At 36.9% G+C, this 19766-nt stretch overlaps 1 protein-coding gene across 11 annotated transcripts in view; it reads right to left on the reverse strand.

The window, feature by feature from the left end:
* Positions 1-19766, reverse strand: part of LOC118191481 (zinc transporter ZIP10-like) — a 166003-nt gene that overhangs the window by 12497 nt on the left and 133740 nt on the right. For all 11 annotated transcript variants that reach the window (XM_085821237.1, XM_085821234.1, XM_085821235.1 and 8 more), the window contains 5 exons: positions 15855-16026; positions 13727-13896; positions 8904-9198; positions 5342-5560; positions 412-492 (listed from right to left, as the gene is read on the reverse strand). In XM_085821237.1, the coding sequence (XP_085677363.1) occupies positions 412-492; positions 5342-5560; positions 8904-9198; positions 13727-13896; positions 15855-16026 (937 nt within the window). The remainder of the gene's footprint in view (positions 1-411; positions 493-5341; positions 5561-8903; positions 9199-13726; positions 13897-15854; positions 16027-19766) is intronic.

Raw genomic sequence — 19766 nt, forward strand, 5'->3', positions numbered from 1 at the left:
ATGCTTAATATATTGTTTTGTCTGCTAACTTGAATTTACATGCACTAAAAATCACGTTTGTGGCTCGGCTCATTGCCGATGAAACGCGAGCTTGGCGAGTAAAAATGCAGCGGCGCCAACGGGTTCTTTCCCGAAACGCCAACGGGTTCTCTGCGGATGAAAACCCACGGGTTCCAGGCTTTCTCCAAATCATAATGCGTATTATAACTTTCGGTTGAACTCGTTATAATTCAACCATAAAGAGAACAGCCGTCCAGTGTACATATTAATATGCTCACCTCAAACGTTTACTTCTATGACGTTAAATGAGCTGCACGCAAATGGTTGGTCGCCTCGCATACAGACCTTCTAGATTCGTACATTCACCTTGTAATAGTTCGTAAGTTATGTTGTGTAAAAAGGTTTACTTACCTAGCTCATGGGGAAGTTCGTGGCAAAACACTGCAACAGTAGTACTGATGCCTCCTTCGACACCAGACGCAAAAGCAGCTCCTACATTTAAGTGTAAAAAATTCGGGAGTTAATTCAAATATCCTACTTTAAAAAAGATTGCAACAGAAAAAGTGTCAAAGAATGAAATAGAGAGCTATACAGAGAGAGAAGCTTCATTCTTTCCGTTGCTGTGTTGATCTTCCCCTCCCGCTTCGTCGGATGAGCGTGTTTTAAACCTGCCTGAGCAGAAAATCTTGCGCTTTCTCATAAACATAGCTCCTATATGTCAGCAAGAATAATGGCAATTTTGCGTAGCCTATGAGATAAATAGATGGTCCAATTTTGTATGATCAAATGTCTCCACCATGATGTCTGATTCTCCACCATGATGAAATTCATAAGTCATTTCCACAGGGAGATTTATACATAGTCCTTTCTGTATAGTAAACATGAAATTTATTCCTTTATCTTCCTTGTGCACGAACTCCATATACATCATAGGATTTGCTTCTCTTTTCTAAATCAGTTTTCGCCTTATCCCAGAAGAAATATTTTGTTGGTCGTGATGGGATTACCTTCATCAATGAGATTGAGTTTTCTATCGCAAATGGGAAGCATCTTGCTGAAATCTCGAGTCCCTTGTGTTCTGTCAAGGCTGCACAGAAGAAGGTTATTTCGGTGAAATAAAGACATAAAATTTCTTTTGGGATAAGGACAAAGAGAAGAGTTATGCAAATCGAATGACACATGTGGAGGCATGCATACAAGAACGATTACAGCATTGCACTATAGGAGCAATGTCCGAAAAGATTGCCGATACTTTATACTTGTAAACTAAAAGAAGTTAGACACTGCGGGGAAAAAGGACAGTTCTATATCTCCCCGTTGTAGTGGGTCGATTGACGAAATTCAAATTGCATTTTTCATGTCTCAAAACCGAAACGTAGGTTATATATTATATTTATATACAGCATTGTTCTAATACAGGTATTTTGACACAAATCGGACCTTTTTCTGAAATGGCATGCCACATTTCATTACATATATCGATTCTACGACTCAAATTGTGCCTAAACATTAAATTTTGTAGAATTTGGCGCGAAATTTACGAAGAAATTCAAAATCTTTCCTCTTTTTTTTCAGTTTGCACCAAGAAAAATTCACTTGGAGAACTCTTTAAAACAGGGGTGCTCAAACTACGGCCCGCGAGCCAACTCGGCTCTCCGGAAAGTTGTATCCGGCCCGTGGATAGAATTTTAATTTGCCAGTCCGAGGCAAATTAAAAGAAATATGTATTTATATATTATATACCCTCTCCTTTTCTACTTTGTTTAAATAATTTTTTCTTCCTTTTTTTCAAAGGGCTGATGATCTTTTTACTTTCTCTATTTTTGTTCTAAAAACATAAATTGTCGGAAATAGCAAGCACAGGCATCTTTCAATCGGTAAAGTGTTAAAAGCGGAAGTTCTTTGTTAATAATAGCTATAGATTGGCGCCAACAAGCATTATATCTTTCTCGAGGACCGGACATATGGTAATCTGATATAAGTAAATTAGACCTCTTAGGAAAAACTTAATTATCTTAACTTGAAACTTAATAAGAAAACAATCTGTTTGCTGGGCAGCTAGCTAAGAACGACTTGTCTCATTCCGAGGTTAAATTCAACACCCTCAGTGAATGAAGAGAAGCTTAAGAATTATGAAGACAGCTTGAAAAACAGCATTTTGATTTCAAACGCAGATTTCAAGATTTCAGTGTCAATCAAACAGAACTGGATAATTTTACCATGCCTTTCAACGTAAATTGTGAAGCAGTAAGGTCAGATTTGCAGCTTGTTGAAACTCAGTTGAAATCTAACTGTCATCTCAAGCAGTTTCTTCTAAATATGCTAGAGTTTTATAAATCATTATCGAAAGTAATTTTCCCAAATTTAACATCTCACGCCCAGAAAATCAGTGCTATGTTTGCTTCATCTTATATATGTGAATAAGTGTCTTCAACTATGAACTTTAGAAAGAATTATTTCAGAAGTAGATTGACAGATGAGCATTTAGCCTCGTTCCTTAGAATCAGTACATCTCACTTCAAAACTCAATATAAGGAAATTTTAAAAATGAAACCGAAATTTCATTCATGTCATTAGCATATTTAAATTGTAATATTTGTATATTGTTTTTAAAAATTTTAGAAAAATTTATCTTGGCCCGCCAAACTTTTTGTTTTCGATTTTTGCCCGCGACCGAAAATGTTTGCCCATCCCTGCCTTAAAATATAGCAACCTATTTTCCTTTCCCTTTTTACACTGTGCATTCACGCTTTCAACAAATTATCGCTTTCAACAACGCTTTCAACAAATATGCCAAATTTCAAAAAGCGCCTATATATATATATATATATATATTCAAATAAAAAAACTAATTTTTTGCAGTTATGCTTAAGAAAAACATCTACTTTAAGATGATGGTAAACATTTCATAGAGTCAAAATGTTTTCCGAAAAATTTATAAAAACTATTTTTAAAAAATCCTAAAAAAATGGGCGAATTTTGTTTGGAATGAACCTAAATTTCGAAATGTGAAAGGAAGAATCAAATAAGTTTAATAAAAAAAGAGATAATAAATATATACCAAATTCAATAAATATATACAATTTTAACAATGGCAAGTTAAAATTTTGAGAGCTAATTTTTTTAAAATTACTCGAGCCATTTTTACAAAACTTCGCAGTTTGCCATAACTTTAATAGCAGAATCGAAATATGGAACAAAATCCGCATGCCATTTCAGAAAAAGTGCGATTTTATGTCAAAATACCTATATTAGAAAAATGGTATATATAAATCTAATACATATCCTAAGTCGTGCTTCCGAGACATAAATTTCGTCAATCGTTCCAGTAGAATGGAAGATATAAAACTGTCCCCCCCCCCCTTTTTTTTTTTTTTTTTTTTTTTGGTGCAGTGTACCTCCTCATTAGAGAAATCCTTCTAGTGGAAAACTGGATTTTACAATTTGGAGTGCCTATTCCTTATTCATTCTGACAAAGAAAAAATTTCACATCTGCCGTATACATAGTCTACGTACCATTCTTTCATAGTCTACGTACCATTCTTTCATAGTCTACGTACCGCCATTTTACATAGTCTACATACAGACCATGTAGAATACTGGGTAGGAAAAGACTCAAACCACTCTTTTACATCCACTATTGGACAGCATAGCAGAAAGATTTAATCGAACAATAGTGAACCCATCTGTCGTTATTTGTATACATCCTACGGTTACAGCCGAAAACATCGCGGCAAAAACATCGCAGACGAAAATGTCGCGGAGAAAACAACGCAAGGCAAAAACGTCGTGCTACAAAACATCGTGGGAGAAAACATCGCAAAGAGAAAACATCGCAGTTCTAAAACATCGTGGTACAAAACGTCGTCGAAAATAAAGCGGTTCAAAAACATCGCAGTTTAAAAACATCGTCGTCGAAAATATCGTGGTAAAAAATAAAGTATCTACAAATCATCGCATGACGATAACATCGCACACATTCTTTTTTCAGGCATGCTTTAATAAGTGTAAATGGATATTCCCGTAATGATTTGTGAGCGCAAGATGGAAAGAAGGATAATTTTTACTTTCAGATTTTTTATCAATAAATTTTTGCTGAGAAAATAAAAAGGAAACTTAAGCATAAAAAATTAATGCAACTTGAAGCACTTAATAGAGTTTTAAACCGACATAGTTAACTAACAAAGGCCATTAATAAATCATTTTTATAAAGTTTTTACTGGTAATATTTCATGAAAAGTATAATCTATAAGTTAAATTTAATTTTCTATGCTTAAGTTTCCTTCTTACGTTTTCAGCAAAAATTTATTAAGTTAATAAAATATGTGAAAGTAAAATTTATCCTTCTTTACACCTTGCGCTCACAAATCATTATGGGAATATCCATTTACAATTATTAAAACCTGAAAAAAAGCATGTCTGCGATGTTATCGTCATGCGATGATTTGTAGATACTTTATTTTTTACCACGATATTTTCGACGGCGATGTTTTTAAACTGCGAAGTTTTTGGACCGCTTTATTTTCGACGACGATGTTTTGTACCACGATGTTTTAGAACTGCGATGTTTTCTCTTTGCGATGTTTTCTCCCACGATGTTTTGTAGCACGACGTTTTTACCTTGCGTTGTTTTCTCCGCGACGTTTTCGTCCACGATGTTTTTGCCGCGATGTTATTGGCGGACATCCATCCTATTTAATGGATTTAGTTATTAAGTTTTCCATATTCATATTTCATATAAAATAACTAATTATTGTACATAGCCAGCTGGTATGTCCTCTGGAGCAGGACTATTAATTTTATTTCATGTTTCTAGGGCAGACTTGCTAGTTCTTATGAATAATTCAAACAAAATATTCAAGTTTTCAGTAAACTATTGTTAAAGCTTGTAGTTTGAAAGCTTTCAAATAATTTGAATTACAGTTAGATTAGCATATATGCCATTGTTCCTGCTAATGCATAGGAATGTACCAGAGCACTGGATTTTTTCCATATCATTTTGGTCCAGGATCTTCGTCTATCGTGTGACTTGCTCGCGAGGCACATCCGCTTTCTCCTGATCAGTACCTAAAGGATCTACAGGCACGTTTAGAAATTTATCAGTAGTTCATCTTTGCTTTATTATATATCTAAATCCATGTTCATAAATTGTCAAATTCGCGCATTTTATTCGTGTGACAAGAAAACGTAATAATACATTTCTCTTAAAATACTACATTTCGTAATATATTTCTCGTAAACTCATACATTTCAGTAATAATACAGCTCTCGTAAAGTAATAATACATGGAAGTTAATAAAACATTATAATCTTCTAATAGCAATTTTCAGTTAGTACTTACCTATAGCCAGTCCATCACAGAAATTATGTAGGCCATCTCCCATTATGACCATCCATGCCACAGCGGTAACGGTATGTGGCACGTCGTGGCTATGCCCATGACCTCGTGGTTGCAAAATTTCGACATCGAAAGAGTCCAATGGGTCTCTATGACATGATGAAGCCGAATACGTCATATCCTGTCCGGTATGGGACTGAGCGCATGAATCGACCTGCATCACTAAAAAAAATCAGACAATAAATTGAGAAAATGAAAACATTTTTAACTAACGTTCTCCTGCCAATAATTGAATGAATACACGCATTTACAGTGACTGAGGTAATCAGTGTCTTCTCACAGCTAAATTTTAAATTGAAAACATCTTTACCTGAATACGTGAAAGACATGAAAACTATCTGCCTAAAAATAAGGGACTTAAAAGGAAATTGACTGGTATCAACGTTACATAGGAGCATCAACAGACACAAAAACTTTAATGCTGTCAGCTCTTTTGTTGGGATTCGTATCCAGGACTTTTGCCAAGGTCTCTTATTCGGCTATCGGAGGGCCTGTTATGTTATCACATCCACATTAATTTGATAGACTTATTTATGTCAAATATCAGAAAAAATAATGGATCTCAAATATTTACCGGAATGAAATATATTTGAAGAGCTAGCACACACTTCATGTTAATTTTCAGCATTTTGATTGTTATAAAGGAAATTATGAATCATATTTTTACAGAGTTTTGATTAAGATTATTAGTTGACTTAACAAAACAGGCGGAGAAGAATAACGTAATATAATTCCAAGATCTTGAAGTTTTTCAAATTCAGGTTCGAATGAAAAACCATCCACTACAGAAATGTTAAAATAAAGTACTAGCAAATTTTTAGCGTGTGTTAGAAAAATATATCAATCCTAACTTAATATTACTTTGTCCTCTTCCTTGTTTCTTCAGTTGTATTAAAATTATACGAAATAAGGCTACATGCGTACATTTATGATTATTATACTTACTTCGCATTTAATGTCTTCGAGAAAACCCCAATTAAATTTATATCGGGCCGGTTTATAATTTATATTAAGGCTTCGTAAGGAAAATTCATACTATCAGTCACGTGATTCAGATCAGAAGATTCCAATAACTAATTTTTCGAAATGGCCGCTCTCGAGAGAAGTAGGAGTTTATAGTCAAATGCTTCTAGAAATTCCAATCAAACATAATCACAGATTCTAATTGTACAAAAGTTCGATTTTAGTTAATGCAACGGACAATGTTTTTTAAATATTTGGCATAAAATTGCTTAGAATAATTCATAAATATCCACCTGCATTTTTTTTAACCTGAGTTTTCCTTTCTTCCCCTTAAACATTTCTTTCACCAGGTCATCATTAATGACATACTTCGTCACAGACTTAGTCCCTTATCATCACGCATGGAAAAAAAGACAAAATACGAAGAATAGAAAGGGAACGACTAATAGGCGCCTCTTTTCGTGTCTCAGATCCGAGAGCTGTAATGGAAACAGATAAAAAATTATTCGAAATAAATGACAATTGATAGGGTTGCCGGTCGTTTGATAATATACCGGCGGACAAAATTAAGAGATGGAGCACTTTTTCCCTTATATCTCGAGAAATACTGGATATAAATAAAGGGTTTTGAGTTATGTGATGATGGCAAAGCCTCGATGGATATCTGCTTAAGGAGAGGAAGGGCTTTCTAAGGGAAACTGACTCATATATATGTTACACATGGGGAAAACCACAAAAACGCCCATACAGCCATCGAGTTCGAGGGGTTCTAACTTCGAACCGAACTACCACTGTTCTTCGACTTGACCGCTCGGGGGCCGATAGAAATAAATGAAATTGGGTATAGTTTATTGTATGACAATGTGCACAAAAAACGATGAAAATCAGCATGAGTTATGGCCAAGAGTGCAATATGGTCCAAACTTGAGGGTGAAAGATGGCAGTGAAAATGTGGCTAGTATGATGTATGGTCACCTCTGATAGGCAGACAACATGCACAATCAGTAGCCATGCTGTTAACTAGAGAGTTCAGGAGTGCCCTCTGCCTGTGGAAGTCGCACCCACTCCTCCACCTGAATTAACTCCACCTGTTTTTAACTCCTGAATGGTTTTGGATGAGGTTTGCCGTATTACAATACCCCTCCCAAGAGCATTCCAAGCATGTTCAATAGGAGTAAGGTCAGGAGATTTGGCTGGTCAATCCAATCCTCGCTTTTCTTCTAGTCATCTACCAGGTGGGCCCTATATGTTGTCCATAAAAATGAACTCAGGGCCAACAGCAGCTCTGAAATTTCGCACGTAGGGTTCTAAGATCTCCTGCCTGTATCTCTCGGCATTCACGAAACCAGTGTCAAACACATAGCGCGGTGTGCGGGCATATTGCATGTTCCGTACCCAGACCATCACTCTTCCACCACCGTATTGGTCTGTTTCCATGATGTTGCTGGGATGGTATTGGGTCTGAAGTTCTCACCATATCAATAATCCCCAAGAATCAGATTGTAGACTGCATCCGGTCTCATGAAGACAGCGTTAGCCCAATAAGGATGTGCTGAGTGTTGGTGTTGTATGCGCCATTGTAAATTGTATTGGTGTTGTATGCTGTCTTTTGTGGGAGGGAGTGGGATGCAAACAGTGGGCTTTCTAGTATACAGTCCTGTCTCAGGAGGCATCTTCTTGCAGCTATCTTCCTTGAAACTGATATTACTGTGGCAGTAGCGAGGTCACGAGACAGTTGTGTGGCTGCAGACGTCATCTAGTCCTTGGTTGAAAGTACCGAATACAGGTCGTCATTGGTCACTGTGGCTCTCGGGTAACCTTATCCTGGTTTTCTGGATATTGTCCCGTTGTTTTTAAACTGATTCCACAAATGAGAGATGACACTCTGTATTACATCCAGTTCTCATGCAACCTGAGCTTGGGACTGCTCTGCCTACCCACGATTCTCCATCTCTCTTTGTTTAAGCGATGTGTACACATTTCACCTAAAAAACAGCACAAAACAACAAGATTATTCAAAAAAGACGATAAAATTCACTCTTGTATTGCAGAGCTTAATGAACTGAGCAGCTGGACGAGGAGTTTTATACTTTATGCTGGCGTAGCGACACCCACAGGAATGGGTAAACTCCTCTCAGTCACACCAGCACCACAGTGACATTTTATGGCAGCCTACTGTCCAGGTTTTGTGTGGTATTTTAAGAGAAATGCGGGAAAATGTTTTACATCTCTTAATTTTATCCACCAATGTAGTTCGAGATTTATAAATAATCTTGGCGTCATTTAAATAACGGGCGCTGCAATAATAAGGAAGTATCAAATTCATTTATGCAGAATACATTCATAACACTCGTGATATAGATGTCAGCTTTGTATGGAGTAAATATAAAGCTTCCTAATTCTTAATATATACTCCTTGCAACTAACTAAGAAAAATATTCATTTGAAAATTTTTGAAGATCAGAACCAATAATCGATGAGTACTAAGTATTTCTATTAGATCAAGGAAGTTATGAAGCTATCTCAAACGCATTTAACTTACTTTTTATCATCTCATCTTTATTTTGATAATCGTACGAATTTTTCCTATACTGAGATAGCTTTTGCCCCACAGATCCCTCTAGCAAAGCGCTTTGAACGGGAGAAACAGCTTTCGTCGAACTGGCATCTTTCTTCTGCTTCCTGTAAACAGTAAGAGATGCTAATAGTTTTTCGGCGACAAAAAAGAAGAGAATTCCGCCAAGTGCAGTGAAACCCCGCCAAACAGCAGTTTTCTCGGCCACTTCGAGAGATGAGGCAATATCGTGATCGTGACTTCCTTCGCCGCCAAGCATCGCCTGTAAATAAAGTTTGAATTTCAGACCATAATGAAAGCAAAAAGGTATGGTTAAAAGAGGGAAATAAAGAAAATCAATACAAATTAGACAGTAATTTTCGAAACACTGTTTTTAAATTATATATTAAACCAAATCACAATAACGCAGATATTATCAGGATACACTAAATATAGAGAAAGGTCGAGGTTTACAGGTCCAATCAAAAACATTTTAAAAACAATGGCTTTACGTTAACGTAATATTTGCTCCGAATCAACACTTCTAGGATTTAGGTAGCGACTTCGGCACTCTAACTTTTCAAAATACATTTTTGATATTGTTTACGCATGAAAAACGCAGTTTCAAAAGAGGATATTAGATGGAATGATTCCGAAAGCGTGTGCTTAATAATTCTTATTGTTGAATACTGTGTTAGCTATTTATAAAATTGTACATATTTGTGTAAGAGAGTCTCACAAACATAATATATAACAGAATCTTTGGTTAATCTTTGTATTATGGTAACTTGGCGATTTTTTGGCGACACTTTGGCGACCAACCCTGCTACAGCAACCTGCTAGTTTTTGTTTGGACGCCATTTTGTTTTCACGAAGTAAAGGCATTTTTTTTTCCCTCAACATTTTTTTCCAACAATCTGCTAGCCGAATTACGCTTATGCTAGAACTTTTATGGAACAAAAGTGCTTAATCATGACGAAGATTAGATGCTAAATTGGGGCAAAGTACAGAATCCCCCACTGCTTGCCGCGTTTTTAAGAATTGCACATACACGGTATCATTCATGTGCACGTCGACCTATTTTCACTTAAAAAAACATCCCAGAATTGCACAAAAATGGCATTGCGCACACTCTTGACTTTATCCATGTACACTGCTAAAGTCCTAGCTAGTAACCTTTATCGCCTTACTAAAATGTCGCCAAACTACCTTTCACCACATTCCAAAGATTAGCCGAATCTTTTTTAATTTTATAAAAATTCAGAATTGTCATTACTGGCCTCTTTACGAAGAGCAATTTCGAAAAATAATAGTTTTCTCACGTGAAACTAGTACGTAAAATATTCGGTCATTTTAAACGCACTGACCTATCTGACCTCGAAATCTATCTAAAAATGCATCCTTTAGCATTCACCATTGCATGCCAACCGCTGGTATTCTACTTGATGAAGAGTATATAGAGTAATATAATTTAATTTTATTGCATAATCCAGAAATCATCCTGTTAGTTTAAGCATGTTCAGTTCTGTACTCAGAAGAGATGTCAAGTTCTGATCACAGCTATGCAAACAGTTTCATTCTAATGTTCTCCTCCAACCGCAAAAATGAGCACTGATTATTTTGATCGCATTTAAATCTGCAGCATTTTAAGTTTTGCTTGCGTGAGCCTTTATTTGTATGATTTATGTTCCTTTGTTGCTGAATGCATTGTCTTGGGCCCACTATTCCTCGAAGAACGCAGAAAAGCAGCAGAAAGATCTGGGAACCGTCAAAGGTCTCAGATATATCAGGAGACTTCTGAAGAAAATGCCTGCAGAGACATCATCACTGTCAATTAAGCAACCTAGCTTGTTTGGATGCAACAAAGCACGAAAGAGCTATCTGCCTAAGGGCGCGATGTCTTCATGAAGGTTTTGGTTTGGTTAATTATTGCGTGATTATGTCAAAGCCTCGGGGGTTACAAATAAGAAGAATACAACCCGATCCACCTGGTCTGAAAACGGACCTTATGATCTTGTTTGGGTCACCTCTAAGTTCACCACAAAAACCAAGCACAACATTAAAACACAAACTAGAAACACAAACTAGAAACACAAACTATTAACACATATCAAATAAAGAGAAACAAGGTCATATAGAATTAAAAAATCGCAAGGCATAAAATAGGTATCTGAATACGTCAAAATGAATAAAATTATAAGTAAATACTCCAAATCAAATCTATAAAATCTCTAAAATGGAAATAAAAATACAATAAAAGACAATTTTTAGTTAATACAGCTATAATTTTGATTATATAAAAACACCACATGCATTCCGTTTACCGCTAATAACTCCTACAATCTCTTTGGCAAACTTACGTCATTTATTATAGCTTATATTTTCAAAATTTGCCATTTTCATTTGTTGCCGTACACTTTCTGTTAATTTACATTCAAACGCGGAAGTGCCCTGCGGAGCCAGGTGAACTATAACCTAAGCATAATGAATTTTCCTCTATACCGAATCTACTGAGATACTCCGGAATTCTACCATGATTTGTTACAACTGCCTAAGGGAAGGGGTGTCTTTGTGGGAAACTGGCTCGTATACACATTACGCATGGGAAAAACCACGGCTGGCCAGTGCAGCCAGACCCGTGGCCCTTGCAGCCAGACCAGAATTCGAACCGAACTACCGCAGTGTTCAGTGATTTTATCGCTTGGCTGCTGGTAGTCCCTTTTTTTCATGAACGACTTCGAGACTGCTCGTTTTGTAATTCTTTTGAATCTGTTAACGTATCAGTAAGAAGTATTTCAGTTCTGTTTATGGCTCTTTAAAAACAAATTTTATTGTATTAATTTCTTAAACATTCCTAAAAGCATCATACGGCAACTATCCCTTGTGGTCTAAAATTTCTCATTAACTGTTAACACGTTGAGGGCGGTGCCGGTCCTTGTGGACAGGCAGTGAACTTTCCGTGTGGCCGGCGTCGGTCCCTGGGGACCGGTACTGGAATTTTCGTTTGGCTGGCGTCGGTCCTAGGGACCGACAGCATTAAAGTTAAAAAATATAGTCAATGAAATGTGATCAAATTTAGTTTTAATGAAATGTACTGAAACATTCCAAACAAAAATACCGCTTAGCTCGCTGCCGGCTGAACGGAAAGGACAGCAAATTCGGCGCCGCGCTCAACGTGTTAAAAGGGACTGGTTCATATTGAGATTACGCATGAGTGTATTTGTGTGTGTGATTATGACAAAGCCTCGAGGGCTATCTGCCTAAGGGGAGGACCTTTCTAAGGGAAACTGGCTCGTATACACGTTACACATGAGGAAAACCACGAAAACGCCCATGCAGCCAGCCCGTTCGCGGGATTCGAACCTCGGACCGAACTACTAGTGTTCAGCGACTTTACCGCTCGGCTGCTGAGATTACGCATGGGAAAAGCCACCGAAAGGAACGCTACAGGCAACCTATTTCTCCGTATTCGAGCCAGGGTCAAACTACAAGTGTTCGATGGTTTTTAACCTTTTTACTACTGTTAGACGAGCCTATTTAATAGGAGCAATATATTATTCCGGGTTGTCTTCGTCGCACCTGCAGTCTGTTCCCTATCCAGACTTTTAACAGAATCGGCACAATAGGGAGAGTATTATATGATGATCTGGTAAAGTAACCCTTTGTACTCGGGGATTTCTTCGCGCGGGACACCAGCAACTCGAGCCGTTTCGCAGCCTTTTTGACGCATTTTTTTACCAGTAACTTAAAATCATTACACACTCAAATGTATAAAATTTTTAAATATTAACATTTTATATAGCGTTACACCTGTTTAATCATAATTTCTTCAATATTAGTCGCTGCAATTTTTCTGTGTATATTTCGTGTTACAGTTCTCAAAATGAAGGCTCGGCTTGTAGACGCGAGTATTATAATGAAAGTGTTGCTTGATGCCCTTCCGGGTTCATTTCTGTGAGAACTTTGTGATAGATAAGAGAAGCTAAGATTTCAGATAATAAAATATCCTCTCCCATTAAAGGGCTTTCATCTTACACTTCATAAGATTACACAGAAGAAACGTAGGAACCCGCTTCGAAGAACCCAAACGTAAACACATATTGCCGAGTTTCTGCATCAAACCAAGTGGTGAGCGAGAGTCACCTCTCCGAATTGCGGCATCAAATCAATGATGAGCGAGAGGTGAACTCTCAAGCGCAAAGGCTTAACAGTGATATAAGCGTAAAGGCTTTAATTCATAGCGAAAGAAATACAAGAAACACTGTGCAGTACTTTCGATGATATTTTATGGTGCTACAGCTGGCTTTCATTTACCCAGATTTTGCCTTTCTCGTGATCTGTTTCTTGGATGAACGCCGGAATGTAATTTTTTTCTAAACGTGATGATAGGCCAACGATATTATTGTTGCTAATACTTGTAAAATAGAATAAACAATCTATCGCGTGCCGACTACGGTCAAAAATCACAATTTTTGCTCATTTCTGCTTCTTGCTTTAATTTTATTGCATAATCCAGAAATCTTCCGGTTTATAATGTACTGTTAGTTTAAGTATGTTCAATTCTGTACACAGAAGAGATATCGAGTTCTCATCACAGCTATGCGTATTATGCCTTTTAGTCAGTATGCATTAATTTGAAAACGGCTAATGAACCAAGAAAACTGTAGAAAAGCCAACAGTCTTAATGTTTAAGGAATCTCAACTTCATCTGATGATTACGATACTAAATTATTTTTTCTTATTAGAAACACAGAATTATAATAAAATGGAAGCAAAGAATTATTCTAAAGTAGTTTTGCGGTGTTACTCACGTGAGGCATGAGATGAAGTAGTGCATCTCCCGACAGACTTCCTATAGCTAATCCCACTAAGAATTGTAGAAGTGTTTGGTAGAACCATTTCTGCATAATGGGAATCACTGCAACGCTAAACAAACCGCAAAGGCTGATAGCCACCACGGCCACGCTGGAATACAACCACTCTGAAAACAAAAATAATCCCAATTAACTACATCAGATATTTAGATAAACGTCCTTAACATTTCCTCGGGTATTTTTCCACTTTTTACTTCCTTATAACTTCCTTATTCCAGTTTAAATTTAGTAAAATGGCATGTAGAAATTATAAATTAAAAATATGAAATCGTGATTTATGAAATAATGAAGTATTTATGATCTAAAGGGTATCAAAACTTACAAAAAAAAAGCTTAATATTTGTTTGTTTACCTTATTGAACATCTCTTTCAATGCAAGTTGTTTAAGTTGCTTTTTTTTTCGTTTTTTGTCCTAATACTTTCTCTTTAATTCTGTAGACAGACATAATCTCTTGTTCAGTTACATTGTTGAAGTCCTGTAACGACTAACTTATCAATCGAAATTTTCTCGTTTCCAGTAACTTCTCTGTCACTTTCTTCAATATCGGTAGCGGTAATTTCTGGATCTAGAACCATACTACAGATTTCGCCATTCACTAATTGATTGATGATTGAGAAGCATTGCTATCGCAATGAAAAACTTCTTTTGACTCTAGTGTAGAATTGGGTGCCCCTTCGATTGGCGACAAATTTTGTTCAGCCTTCCTGGCGCCGATCTTGGCATCAAAAAATAATCACCAAATAAACAAGGGGAACCCAGTTGTAAACTTTCACCCTTCTTTCACATCATCTTCATTTATTACAGCTTCTCCACATTTCCTTACAAAATCCGTTAATTGGAAAAACTCGCCTTTGTTTTGCGATATCCGAAAGCCTTTAAAATTAGAGGCTATCATCATCAAATTTAGATATCCTTCACTGTACACATTTGGCTATACATCATGAGCTTGGCGACTAACGACAAACTGTTCCGTTCAATTTTATCTTTCTTCTATCGCGCACTCCGACAATTAAGCTTGAATTGTATTAGTTTAGGTACTATACTTATGTCTATTTCTTTCACATGCTTTAAGGCTTATCAGAGTTCTGAATAAATAAATTCCCACATATACTTAAGCCTTATTGGCGCTAGATATCTTACCGCTTGTGCAGTCTCTGCGGGTCCTAATTTCTGCGACTCGGTGCGACCATACGAGCTCTGAGTTTATGTGAATAACAAATCAGTTATTAATTCAAGAAGCCCTAAATGTAATCTTTCGGTCTATGAGCATCATCAACAAAATCAATTTTTAGCATATGGAAAAAAATTTTTGGTAAATTTTTCCTCGTCAGCATTTTTTTAGCGCATTTAACTTAAATCTGTAATCATAAACGATTACAATAGTCCTTTATTATTCAGTTACTAACATAAGAAAATTGTTTAGATATCGCTACATGAGTCATGACTCAAGTTGTCATGTTTTGATAAACATGCGGTGATAAAAGGAAAGTAGTATAATAAATAATGATTTAGGTTGGTGTCAGATCAACGATGTATCTATGTGGAATGTTTCGGTTTGAGATGTGTGCCTAGCAGATACGCAGCCACTGAGCCAAATTATTGATCGTACAAATTTACGCTAAAATAATTGTTTCTTCAATAACAAGGTATTTTATTTAGTGTCGAAGTGAACTTAAGAATTGGGACTCTTCAGATGTTTTATTATGCGCGGAGGGGGAATCAAATGCGCATGCGTAAAGCCTACGAGAAAAAACGCTATTAGTGGTTTTGAGGTCCAGATTTTAGATCTGGATTTCGGATTTTGTACTGATGCTTTAGCGATTAACTTCGGAATTTAAGACGAAACATGCGACAGATACCTAAGGAAAAGGAAAATAATCTTCCTAGAGGATTTTCTTAGGATCATCGCCTAATATCTGAGTTACATATGAAATAAAAACTTCGAAATCTTCTTGAATTGTTATCAATTAGAAATTAATATCAATTCATTGACGATTATTTTTTTTCCTCCTTTCTAAAGGTTGAAACATAATAAATCATCAACAAGGAGAACATACGACTTACGGTCCACGGTGACAATGTTTATAACCTTCTTGTGCGAATAGTCTTGGAACATGCAGTGCCTTTGGTCCAACTCGTAAATGATGGCCGGACACAAATGAAGAAAGCTTACTGGATTCAAACTGCTTTTGTAGTCGATTCCGAAGGTTTCGAGGATTTCCTTTGGGCTAAGACACTAAAGAGCAGAGGAATCTATTATAAGCAAGAAACTATTTGTTTATCTTATAATCTAACAAATAAGTCTAAATAATTTCTCTCGGGTTGAAATCGATGCTGTAATATAGCATCAATTTTTAACATACTAAATTCTAACAAATATACACGCTGCACATCATTATCTGTTATTAGCTATGAAGACCATTTTGATAAAGCTATAGGGATTTATATTTATCTTCTTAACTAACAATTTAAAGTTCAAACTTTCCTATAAGCCTGCATTCCCCTAACTGTGAGTGCCAGAATAGTTAAATGTTGTAGTGTGCGTGAAGGAATGAAAATTTCTAATTTGTAGAAAGTACTTAAAAGTCGAGTTTCGGTAGGAGAGAGAGAAAGTTAGGCTCATGTGGCTTAACTGCATTTATTTGCGACCACTAGCTTCGAAGAGGGTTTATGTTACGGGATCCCGCTAAGCCCTGTAGTCTAGTTCTATCGTTTGTTAATATCTTCAAATTTTTAGTTTCGTTAACTGATTTTCAGTTACCGCCCAAGCAGAGGCGAAGTCTGTTAGCGTCGAGTTGACGCATTGTAAATTTTCAAAGATTTAATAAAGGGTACGTTAACCCTTCTCTTGTGTAGTTTCCTGCTACTCCAGTTTCAGACAGAAGTTCATCTATTGGACTCTACAAAGCAAAGAATTCGTTTTTCTTGGGAAGGAGGGAAACGGACACTGTGGCAATTTCGTATTAGATTCATTCCTCAAATTGCACTTCCTTTTATTCTCACCAGATGGAAGCACGCATAGTTCTAATATTTTTTCAATTGTGAAATATTTTTTGAATTGAAGCGTCATGACAAAAATTTAGACATTAACTTCTATTCCAACGTCCTTGCATCAATTTAAATTAATTTATCTGAATAAAGAAAAATTTTTAAAAATAACTTTGTTTGCTTATAATTACGCTGCTGTTGTTTCAGGGACGTCGAGAAGTCGACAACGTTTATCGCAATCATTACACAAATAGCCGGCTGGCCTAATCAGTCTAACTGTTTGGGAGAAGATTTTTGTTTTGAATTAGCCAACTGTTATCCTTATATTTTTACCTCATTTTCGTTTTCCAAAATATATCAATTTTTCATTTATCTGGGAATGAGGGAGCTGTCATATAGTATTTGTGCCATTAAATGTAAAATAAAGAGAAATATTATCTTACACTTGAATATACAAAAATAAGCATAAAATGAGAAACCGTAATAATTAGGAAATATTCTCGTAAGTGACCTTGATTAGAGCCAAGTCGCTTCTGTTGAAGATTTAGCAATAATCTTGGGGACGTTTCAATAATGACGACCGTAATAGGAAAGTACTAACATAATGTGTAGTAATTTCATATAAATTTCTGTGAAATGTGCAGTAGAAAAACGGTTTAGAAACGTTCTCCTTACGAAAAATCAGTTCACGAGCAAATTTTCTGAATATAAATGTACGGGGTGGGGTGTCTCGAATAATGAATACTTAACCGTCAACAATAATCTTCAAAAGCGTTTTGAGGTAACTTGACACAGAACTATGAAACATCTGGAAACATCATTTTAATATTCTACAGTGTTGAATTCTCATTGGTAAAGTTTCACAAAAAAGCAACTTACAACACCATAAATTTGGAATGTAGAGGAAATTATCGTCAAAGTATATCGCAGAGAGAGAATTTAACAACAAGCAAGTTGTTCCTTATCTATAATGTGTTTCCGAGGAAAATCATGGACTTAAAATTTGCCAAATGAAGATGTGTATTAGATATCAGACGTCCCCAAAAATTACCTCAGCGTGCGAGAACCGGGAACATAATGCACAAGTGCACATTAATATAGCCAGTGAGGGAGGGGTTTTAAAAATGGACCAATGAGCTTTATTGCTCTTGTGACTTTGAAACTTTGCATATGAGCGTATGTTGTTGTTTACGTTTTATTTCGCAGTTTATGTAATCGTCAACATTTCATCTTCGCGAAACGGCTAGTGAAATCTTACTTGCTAGTCTTTTGAGCAATTTCTTTGAGCATGTCCTGTTAATAAAATGTTTTCTGAACCTCTTATTCTTGTGTTAATTCTTTAAATGTGACAGTGGAAAACTACTGTAGAATATAATTTCACTCTGTAGATTACAGCAAACTACGCTAGACGTCTTTGTGTAAGAGAGATTCCATCATCTGTGAAGTGTTTTAAGAAAAACTCGTGTTTGCGTTACACATGACAAAAACCAAAATCCTCGAGGCCTTTCCCTGGAGTGCAGCTCTCGTTCAAGTATTCAGCAGTTAGGTCGCTCTTAACATAAAATCCAGCCTTCGGGGCAGCCTAAAAAAAAGCCTTCGGGGAAGCCTAAAGCCTTCGGAGCTTGGCTTACAAACGCAAACACACTTTCGCAATTTAGACCCCCGCTTTCCATGCCAGAATGTCAATGAGAAAACGAGCGTTTATTCAGATTAAAACAGAAAGAAGTGCTATTTAAGCAAGAGTTTGGGAAGTTAAGTTTTGAAGCGTGTCTGCCTATTTCCAGGCCACGTTGTGCAGCGATTATTAGCGAGTTGTGTCAGCGGCGTTGATGTGTTTTCGCCTTTAGGCTTGTCTCGCCGGTTACTACAGACCACAGCGTTTCCTGCGCGTTAAAGCATTCTGTGAGCTGTTAGGCTAACCTACACGCCTCGAAATTATTATTTGTTACGCATGTCTATTACGCCAGAAGTGTTGCCTTCCTGGAACCCAAGTTGGGTCATTTGTTAATTTTATGCTCAAATAAAAGGGTCTTATACACCCTTCTTCTGATCTCTGTTTAGTTTCACAAAGGCTAGAAGCAGAGCCTGACTAAGTCAGGAGCATACGGGGCAGCTGCCCCACGCCTCCTTATCATAAAAGGCAGTGGCGTAGCTAGGGTGGGGCGAGGAAGTACAGCTGTTCCGAGCGCAGCATCCAGGGGGCGCCAAATTGACGTTATGAAATATTAGAACGAAATGATTTCCATTCTTGGGATACAGAAACGGGGCGCAAAATCTTTAGTTGTCCCTGGGCGCTGAAAACCCTAGCTACGCTTCTGACAGAAGGGCCCCCAAACAAAGAATATGTATTGTTAAGAAGGAAAGCTTCGCAGCAGCAGGAGTGGCTCCCTCCAAACGAAAGGGACACAACTGCGCATGCGTGAAATATCTGTCGCCAAAAACCGCCACAGCTCGAAGCTGATGTCGAAGTTCTAAAAGGTTCGACGGTCACTTTTATCAAGAGTTTAAAGCTGTGTAACTCCATTTTTTTTCTCTAGATATTGACAGATATAAAATCAGACATCAAACTGCGATAAGGATAATACAACTTCAACTAGTAAAGCAAAAAAGCACGAAAATTCGAGTAAAGTCAAAGAACGATTCATCTTAACCAGTGTTCCTCAATTTCTTGTACACGTGGCGGATGTGGGAAATCTCGGCCAGGTACATCACAAAGGGGGAAATTCTCGCCAACAGATTCCGTCGCCAAATCCCCTGGCGAATTGTCCCTTTTCTTTCTAGCGGCGTAGAAGACAAACTGGTTTACATTACGTCTATGGAGCCTTTCCTTCTTTACATAGACTTTCTTTGCCCCAAATCGAATAGAAAGTTTATTATTATAAAAATTTAAATATCTCCCAAAAGTTCGCTTGTTTATTACTGAAGTAGCGAAGCAGAAGGGGGCCCCAAAAAAGTTTTTGCCGTGAGCCTTTTTTTAAGTCGGGCCCT

This window comes from Stegodyphus dumicola, chromosome 7 (genome assembly GCF_044657685.1).
Source record: "Stegodyphus dumicola isolate Sdum_Otavi_A_Nest chromosome 7, ASM4465768v1".
Lineage (NCBI taxonomy): Eukaryota > Metazoa > Arthropoda > Arachnida > Araneae > Eresidae > Stegodyphus > Stegodyphus dumicola.